Raw genomic sequence first — 9,838 nt, 5'->3', positions numbered from 1 at the left:
GTTACCTCAAGCACCAGAGGATGAGGAAAGGGCGGCATTTTCAGGTGCCACTTCAGGAAAATCAGATAAAGTTGGTCTGTTTCATATTAACTATCAACAAGAACAAGGAATAAAAAGACTGAATAAAAGGGCAACAATTAAAGTTAGAACTAGGTAAGACTAAATTTTAAATGACCACCACCACAGAACAGATACCACATATCCTGACTTTTAACATTCTAAAACAAAGAGACAGAATAACACAAGTCAATGTGATTTCTCTTCTTGAAAAGAGAACAGAATTCCTATTCTTTTCTACCAGTCAACCAAAACTTCTCATCGCTAAGGAGGAGTGATAGGAAACCATTAAATCACTTGAGTGAATTATGAATGCTAATTGGTTACATGATACATATATTTTGAGTTCATATGCAAAACAGCTTCTGCAGTAAAATTATGTTACAAGCCCTAAAAAAGGAAAATAATTAACTTACTGTATCCTATTACCTACCCAATTCTCCATCAGGAATCAAACACATGGAATGTTTTAACAGTAAAGTTTTCATTCAATTTAACACAAGAAAAGATTATTTGGATTTCAAATGCATCATAAGCTTTATCTCAAAAGCTTTACAGATAAACATCATGTCTAAACAGGCATTGGTATATAGATAGTATACCAGTATCTACAGTAATACCAGTAATTCAGAATGGACAATTACCAGTCTAAGACTTGGGGCTTTCTGAAATCTTTTCTGTATAAACAGACAGCTGACATCATGGCAGATGATATCTGCCCAATAATTCTAACTGAACTGATGGTAAATTGAGAGAACTTTCCAAGGTGACAACTCCAAATATTTGTGTTAAGTACTTTCTTACCCTATATATGATCTTTTAACACCCTTTAGCTAATGGATGCATGCAAGCATAAAATGATGGAACTTCAACCAGAAATTCACATGGATGATGTTTCTTTTGCCTTTCCCACAAGTTACACTAACCTTAACATTTTAAGTCTTGTGCACTACTGATGAAAAAAATAATAGTTACAAATAGTTGTAGTCTGCATTTTTTAATAAAAAGCTAATAGGCTAGAACAAGAAGAAGCATAACAGACTGTACACTCCAGAACTTACCTTTACCAGTAGAAGACATACCACTTTTTTTTTAAACCAGATAAAAGTGTCCCAACAAAATTCACACCACTTTCTGAACACTTTGCAAATTTCTGCTCTTCAACGTTTCAGCTCAGAACTAATCAAAATTGCCAATTACAACAATTATCAGAGAAACATAGAAGAAAAACTACAACAGTATATAAGCATGTCATGTGCAGCATGAATAATTAAAGGATTAATCAAATTTACACACCCTTTACTTTCTCTCAGAATCATGCATATGCCCATTTCAAGAAAAGCTTCCACTTTTTTTGTTGATACTCTCCTAAATGAGATAACAGCAAGGATGCAAAGCCTAGAAATCAAAAGTACAAAGAGATGAGCTGGAAAAAGCCTCAGGATACTGACACAAAAAACATTCTAGCCAACCCAAACAAATGTTCCAACTGTATTAGGCGCTACTGGTTTGGAATCTGGGATAGTACATGGCTAACAGAATTTAAGTTTGGAAATGTAGACCACTTATTTTCAAGGCACAAGACTTCACTTAATCTCAGCACAGAATAAACATTTTCAGGGTGAATATCCTCCCATACAGGACTGATGAGATAGATCAAATCAATGACAAAAGTCATATAGAAGCATAAAGACATTATTTAATAAAAGTCACTTAATAAAATATCCACATGTAACTCAAAACATGTAATTAGCTGATTGTTAACTGAAAATATAAGACACGTGCAGAGATTTATGTATTTTTTTGTATTTTCTGAAGAAGAAATTCCATCTGCAAGTTTAGATTTGGCTGTCCTTTTTTGGTCTTCTTACTCAATATTTTATAAGCTTCCAGTTTCTTTTGCTTGTACAACCGTTGAGCTTCTTCTCTTTGTTGTTTTCTTTTTTCAGCTTCCTGAAATAAAAGAGATGATTATGTCAAAATAATTAAAAATCTACACCTGATAAGTTGCTATATAATCAATATAATTTTTTTTGTGAAAATATTGGCAACTAGGTATTGTACTAACACTAGGAACACCATCACTCTTAAAAGCTTAATTCTGACCCTCTTCCAGGATACACTGCAAACAAAACACACATTATTTTACCCAGTGCTTCAAGAGAAAAGCCATGTTTTCTTCAGCAAACATGCTACCACAAAGTTTGTCACTGAAGAAGGCATGACTTTTCCCACAAAATGAGCACCCTTTATTTTTTTTTCCTTAAATGAAAGGGTACCAAAAATTTTCCACCTTCTACTCTTGAGTGCAAGACAGAAAGAACGAACATGATTCAGCTGCCCCCATGTAAATGTCTTGCAATTCGAGACGTGCTAGGAGACTGGAGAAACCTGCATGGGACTGGCAGATGAACGTGGGACATATCTGGAGTAACAGCTGGAGGTAGGCCAGGTTTGTGATGCTTGGACATCACAAGCAACATTATGTACGGACAACTTAAAACCAGACTGATTGTGACCTGTTCTCTTCAAAGCAACACACATTGCTGTCTTTAATATGATTAAGAAAAAAAAAAAAAAACCTAACCAAATTTTCAATTGTAGAAACTTTACTTCTTGAGGACAGAGCACACATGCAACCAAAATATTACTGGAAGCACTCACACTCTATGGACAATCATCCTGATATTATGTTCAGTTTTATCAAGTAACTTACACCCCCTTCACTAGTATTGTAATGTCTAATTTGGGCAAACATTCATGATGAGCAAGCCAACTAGCTTACTTCACTTATATCATGTCTTATCGAAATATGCAAGGTACTGCAAATGAGACTGAAAGGTTGCTTCAGTTCATTCTAATGATTTCTTCTCATAAAGCTTATTCTTTGAAACAGTGCCCTGCTGACCAAAAAGGCAGATGTTTTTGCAGAATGTCCAAAGAGATGGTAATTTATTAAGTATATTTTTGTTTTCTGTGGCATAGATAGCCTCTGTGATATATAAAAATTAGTAAGAATGCTCTGTAAGGTAGGACTATAAAATTAACTTGCCATAACTCAACCCCCCCCCCCTTCCAAATACAAATACAAGAGGTTGCTTGGGAAAAACACAAACCTGCAAAGACTACATCTCTCTGTCCAGAATGCTTCACATATTTTACTGTAACAGTGATTAATACCATTCATTGTATTTTGTAAAAATCAGAATAGCAGTCCCTATCTAATAATTTTTACTGTTATTTGGTGTACTGCTGTAAACAATGCTCATTTAAGCTACCAACCAAATGCTTATTCAAAGCAACAACAGTCTTCTTACTTAGGTATTCGTCACCTTCTCTTGTATTTTTTCTCATCTCTACTGATTTTTTTTTTTTTTTTATATACTGTAGAGGCCAGAAATTTTTTATGCCTTTAAGCTTATTTCTTTTCCCCAAATAAGTAACAGTGAATGCAATGCTTGCCAATAAATGTGGGGGAAAGCATGCAATTATCATACTGATAGTCCATATAAATGATTATTGTTACTCCAGTACTTAGCCACTGCTTGTTTTTGTCAAAATACCTTGAATAAGGCAAACGCTTCCTCCCACCACTCCAAGCAATTCTTATGAGCTGCTTCAGAGAAAAGTCCTTGCAGTCTTTCTGGGTTTTTGTTTGTTTCTGCTTTCTCTAAATAAGCTGGTTACAGCATTTGTTTCCTTTAGCATTACCTATATCTAATGTTTGAAACCTAAACTCACAGCTGAATACAACATATGTAACCTCCCCCAGAACCAAAATCACAAATTTAGCTTACATAAACCTACCCTTGACTTCAATACCACTAAACTAAAGAAATTATAAAATTTATCATACCATATGTATTAATGTAGTGTTTATGCATTAACTACTGGAATTTAGTTTGATAGCAGAAAGTTACACAACTTTTACAGTGTTCCAATGTGTGCCATTCCATAGTCCAACCAACAACGAACTGAGAGAGAAAAGGTCTAATTAAATAAGGATGTCTCAAGTAAGTCACTCAACTGAGTTATTCAACAATGACAATATTAAGGATACACACTGTAAGCATAAGTTCCATTAAATTAGTATGAGGAAAAAATTACTAGCAATTTTGAAGATATTGGTCTTGGATACCATTACATTTAATAGTTTCACTGTTGACCAAAGCGTGTAAAATAAAAACGGTGTTATAACAGTAAGAAATGGAAAGGTTATTTCATTTTTTAATCACTAGATGATGGTATTGTTATTATTTCCTCTTCCACAATATTTAAGACATCTACTATAATCCACTGGGATGTGCACATCAAGGTCTAAGTACTTCTCAATGAAGCAACTGATGTAATAAAATCCCACTAACAGCAACTACAAAGACAAATAAATAGTACTGTGAGAACCAAGAGAATAACTTTGAACACTTGCATGTCTGAATATTATTGTCAATTTGAAAGAGAATGAAAGAATACCAATACCCATGTTCCCCTCACAAGGTCCCTTTTCTGTCCAAATGGATGGATAAAATGGTATTATCCTAGCCTTTGCCTACAGTCAAGAAAGATCGCTGTCTAAGATTTACCTCTTTCTTCCTGGCACGTTCAGCCTTTATTTTCTCATACTCTTCTTTTGTCTTCTGATTGGACATTTTCTTCTTAAACTTCCTTTCAGTCGTAACTGGCCTATAATTAAAAAGTATACATGCTTTGCATACAGACTATCACTAAGCACACTTAATCATGTATCCCTTTGCCATTGCATGTTCAGAGTACAGTCTTTACAGTCTTTTAAGATTTATAGACTATGTAAGTGAGAAGTAAGGCTCATCCTTCTATACTGGATGGATGCCTACCTGCCCTAATCTTATGAGATACTCATGCATAATGAGCATCTAGCACAAAAACATAGCAATTTTGAGTATACTGAAGACTGGACTGCACAGACTGTTAGAAACACATATACCTTAGCCACCGGACCTTCACATGGATGAAGTTTCGTAAACTTTAAAAAGTTTGCCAAAGAGGTTTTCTCCAGTCACACTGGCTCTTCAGAAATCAGAAAACTCCATGCACCAGCTTAGAGCTATATTCTCTTTCTAGTTCCAACACATGGATGCAATTGCAGAGATAGGAGGACAGTCAACTGTGAGCAGACTGTCTCCCAAAGAACTCACGCTGACATGTGAAGGCAAAAGAGTGGACTAATAATGCCTTTATGAAAGTCTCTTCTTGAAGGAGAGGGTATACTATTATCCTTAATGTTCAAAAATTAGCAATGGAAATTAGGTTCCGTCCCAATTTCAATAACAAGATCTGCTACAGGCATCTTTCACCAGAGAACAATTCAGGAAAAACAAGATGTTTGTCTGACATCCTCTGTCACCACTACTTTGAGTGGATTTTTCCGGTTACCTAGTTCTGATTTTATTTTTTATTTTTAGATTCACAGTAAAGGCATTGCATAAGCAGTGTGTTAGCAAAGACATTTCACACTTGAAAATATAAGCCTTGCTAGTTTTTTAAACAACTGCTGTCAAAACAAGTTCTGATTTCTCCATTATTCACACTTCAAAGTGAAAAACTAGCCATAATCATCTAGGAAATCTCAGACAGACAGTCAGAGAGGAAAGTGAAGACATTCACTCATGCTTTCATTTAGAAATACCACTCAATTCTGGAAGAAGAAAAAAAAAAAATCCTTGTCTTATTCTGACCTCCACCTTGTGGCAATACTGTGTAATAACACCTCATCCGTCCAAGTGAGAAACTATTTAAATGGTGACATATGCTAAAAATGGAATTAACCTAAGCGAAATTTTATTTTACATCCAAACAGAACAAGAAAGTCTACCTAAAGACTCTAGATATCACTGCACCTCACAGATTAGCAGTCACAATCAGGCAGAATTATTAATTTTGGTTTATAATCATAATCAATGACCCTAATTTAAGCAAACAAAAAACCTTTCCTTAAAGAGAAACACCAGTGCTATTTCAGACAACCTCACAAATTAACGGTCAGTTCTAGACAATAGTCTACCCTTCTCCCAGGGCAGGGCTTGGATTTGATTCCCTCTCCCCCCACTCTCAAGCATTTCTTCCAGCAAAGTTTAGAGGTAGGCACACCTTGAAATTCAAAGACTTAAGGCACTCCTTGTAGTAGGGACAACCAGACATTATCTCAATTGCCATATTCAAACACGGCTTCAAAACACTGCCATGACACTGAATGACTACTGGTTTCCAGGTTACTGACATACCTGACAAAGACTTCAGGGGGACGTACTGTCAAACAGGGGAAGAATCAGCTAAGCTGTCTGATGTTTTTAGGCCTCAAATAAAATATCTGACTTTTCCATTTAGTAAAATGTAAGTAGATTTTGAAACAAACCTCACTATAAACAAGTTTTTAAAAAGATAAAAAATAGAAACATCCATTTATTCATTCAAAACCAAGAATAAAGTGTTATTTATAAACAGCACTTTACTATTCTCTCTGCTAGCTGGATCATCCCCAGTAGCATTAAGCTCTTCTTGAAAAATCTTCATTTGCACACATACATATATTACCTCATAACAGGTAAAATCAGTGAACAGTGCTTTTCTCTGTGTGTTTAGAAGTTATTAATCTTTAACAGAAAATGATTTAAATGACAGCATTAAGAGAAAATTGTTTATTTTCCAAAAGAAGAAATCAACTTTTTTTTCCTTCTGCAAAATCATTTTCTTGCTAGCCTGTAAGTAAAAGCTAAAATAGAAATTCCTCCCGCATTCAACAAAAAGCAAATGGAGGTTAACTTAACTCTCGCCTCACTGTAATTTATATTATCTTAAAGTTATAGCATCAAGAATTTCAACTTAGGACTAATTATTTGGTTTTGCCACTCCTGACTAGTGAGGACAACCGTCGTAATTATGACTATTGATGCTCTGTACATACACACACACACGCACACACACACAAAATAAAATAGGAATAACAACTTCTGGCTGAGTCACTTTCTGTCTTTTGATTTATTCTGTACTAGTGACAAGAGTACTCCTTCAGACTATCCTTCCTCTGCTCTTTGGATTGTCTGCCTACCTATCCGTTTCCCCTCTTAGGAAAACTCTAATGAGTGTATTAAGCATCAATTTTATTCTGTCCCCAATTTTTTACTTCTGATTTGCACACAAAGAAATTCTTCACAGTAGAATTCCATGATATTAATGCTAGAAAAAAAGTGTCAGATTACAAGCAGTCAATCCTTATACTGTCACACGCTTTTCCACCAATTCACACAAAGTGTGATATGACTACTCATTAAAAAAGAAAATTCAAGAATGCTTTTCCTTCTTCCAAGAGAAAATGCTTAACTTGACTGGATTCAAATGCTGCTGGGTTCACATGTAAACTAGGAACCCTCTGTATCCTATATTATAAAATACCAAAAGTTCTCTCCCAAGTCTACTGAATTGATTCCCACATTTAGACTGGCAAAATATTATGACATCTGTATTATTTTGGATTAACAGTTTGATCAAGAACACCTCACTGCCTTAAGTAAAGCTTCTCCACACCCTCCTTTTCATTTGTTAAAAGTTTAAATTCCTCCAAAACCAGCCATATAACAAAAGGACAGCTGCAGACATTACTGCTCATCCTAGCAGAAAAAAGTGCAATACGAAGAAGACAACTTATCAGATCGGGAAAGGAAAGACAATGCAAAAATTCTTCCTAAAAAGTGGAATTAAATTAAAACAAACAGATCCAATTCAAAGGTAAACTTCACATTTATAGGACCAAAGAGCACATTACCAGCAGGTTTTTTTTTTTTTTTTTTAAACATATTCATCTTCTATGTCAATACAGGAAAACTAAAACTAATCTTTGGTACACGTTGAGCTTGAATTATGTTAACAATACTGTTAGATTCAAGAAAATCTCAGTTTAAAAAGAGTCCAACTTCAAACAAACCAACCACTCTTAAGACAACTGCTATACAAACTCTAATAAGAGACTAGGCGTATTTGAAATTGTTTAGTTTGGCCTTATTTTTCTCTTAAGTTAAGAAACCAAACCTGTCAGAGGACATGTAGTAGCAAACTTCTCCGTAGACTCGAGAGAGCACTGCCTGAACTTAAATGGAGACTTTTATCTTTGTAAATTTAGTATTAAATGGTAAGAATTTGGCCAACAGTTACTGTTTTTACTGAACCCTATCCTTGAAGTCCAATGGTAAGGGCAATTTTCATATTATTTCTGTGGATTAACATCCTAACTATCATCAGTTTTGCCTTCTGGTTCTGATGCAAACAGAACAAAGCTACATCTTTATATATTCTAACAATTAAAAAAAACATTTAAGGCCTAGTAGCATTTTTTAGCAAAGCAAATCACTATATTCAGGTCCATGTAAAAGGCAAGATCTAAAATATTTAACAATGGAAAAAATTCTTTGTTTCTGGAGATTTATTTTAAAGACTTACTCTACCGCTTTATTAAGTTCTTCTTCTGACAAAATGGAGTCATTTGTAGCCTTGCGCTGTTTCTTAAGCTTCTCTTCTTCAGCTAGGTAGAGATGTTTCAAGTGCTCTGGATAAGTATCGGTAAACTGAATATCCCGTTGTGTCCCAACCTTTCTTTCCCTTGTTAACAGTTTTCTGTATTCTCTTTGGATCTTTTGTTTCCTCTGAAATGCAAATCCTTGTCCTGAAAACATTGGAAAAAGGGAGTTAAATACACAAGCACTAAAGTAGTACCAAATGCGTTAAGCCAGGACCTTTTCCCATCCATTTTCTTCCCAAAAGAGAGTAAGCAGCTACTTTTACTAACTTTAATAAGCACCAGTCAATAATTCAAGGAAGAACACTGGTATAAAACTGATCCCTATTGCAGCATTGTAGCCGGTGCAGATTTGCTGAAAATTATCACCTGAATTCTTAAGAGAACATACCATTGCGAACATACCAATTAATTTATACTGAATATTGTATACGTTTGCTAATGTTTCTTCAAGTCCCGTGAAAAGATGTATTAACATTCATGTTAATCTCCTGCTTTTGACAGCAACACATACAACATCAAAACAGATTCCGAAAGATAGCCTCAAGAAAACACTGATAGTACTGGCTGCTTAAGAAACCTACAGCTGCAACATCACAGGAAAAAGTGGCTCAACTATTAAATTATACTGTATTAACATGCCGTTGTATCTTCTCAGAAACATACTATTTTTATTCCTAGATATCTTCTTTCTATATCTGTCCAGGAAGAACCTTCCTACAATTTAAAAAGTATGCTACATCATGGAAGCATTTAGCTTTAAAGGAAACACAAGCTAATGGTGGTTTCAGGATCACGCACTATATAGCTACTTATTAGTAGTTCTATGAGTATATTTTGCATACTGAGCATTTTTTTCCCCTAACACTGAATAATTAAACTCTCTCTGGCATTGGGGTGACTATAGAAATTGTTGCCAAACACACTTTTAGTACATTTGCTCAAATCATGACCTCTATCATTTTTACCATATTTTCTCTTTAATTTAAGTATTTAATTCTTCCATATATCTTATATCTTACATCTTATCGATGTTCGAAACTTTCCATTTTCTACTGTGTAATTCATAGATAGATCTTTTAGTAAAACTACCTCAAACACGTGAATCGAACAGCAAAAAACGGCTCCGCACCCCCACGCCCGGGGCTGGGGGGGGGGAGAGGGGGAGCTCCAGGCCCCCCGCCAGCCGGGCAGCCCCCGGCTCCCCTCCGCCACCGAGCCCTCCTCGCCCCCGCGCTC

The 9,838-nt window shown here is 35.3% G+C and overlaps 1 protein-coding gene across 3 annotated transcripts; it reads right to left on the bottom strand.

Moving 5' to 3' along the window:
- Nucleotides 1-1,038: 1,038 nt before the first annotated feature.
- Nucleotides 1,039-9,730, bottom strand: CCDC59 (coiled-coil domain containing 59). 3 transcript variants are annotated; one of them, XM_026066105.1, is made up of 3 exons: nt 8,524-9,721; nt 4,638-4,737; nt 1,039-2,010 (listed from the first exon to the last, which is right to left on the bottom strand). In XM_026066105.1, exons 1-3 carry the CDS (start codon nt 8,754-8,756, stop codon nt 1,849-1,851), a joined length of 495 nt encoding a protein of 164 aa, XP_025921890.1. In that variant the 5' UTR covers nt 8,757-9,721; the 3' UTR covers nt 1,039-1,848. The 3 variants fall into 3 exon arrangements, with proteins under 3 accessions (XP_025921890.1, XP_025921892.1, XP_025921891.1); XM_026066107.1 differs by having other exon boundaries at nt 8,529-8,661; XM_026066106.1 differs by lacking the exon at nt 1,039-2,010 and adding an exon at nt 3,914-4,031 and having other exon boundaries at nt 8,524-9,730.
- Nucleotides 9,731-9,838: the final 108 nt, after the last annotated feature.

Source organism: Apteryx rowi, unplaced genomic scaffold (assembly GCF_003343035.1).
Source record: "Apteryx rowi isolate R43461 unplaced genomic scaffold, aptRow1 scaffold_238, whole genome shotgun sequence".
NCBI classification, from domain to species: domain Eukaryota; kingdom Metazoa; phylum Chordata; class Aves; order Apterygiformes; family Apterygidae; genus Apteryx; species Apteryx rowi.
This window is presented reverse-complemented; position numbering and strand designations above follow the sequence as displayed.

Excerpts from the sequence above, each read along its gene's own strand:
- CCDC59 (XM_026066105.1), bottom strand. The coding sequence starts at position 8,756 with ATGTTTTCAGGACAAGGATTTGCATTTCAGAGGAAACAAAAGATCCAA. Across the intron at positions 4,738-8,523 it reads GAACTTAATAAAGCGGTAGA|GCCAGTTACGACTGAAAGGA; the intron begins GTAAGTCTTTAA and ends TTTTAATTATAG. Across the intron at positions 2,011-4,637 it reads AACGTGCCAGGAAGAAAGAG|GAAGCTGAAAAAAGAAAACA; the intron begins GTAAATCTTAGA and ends CTTTTATTTCAG.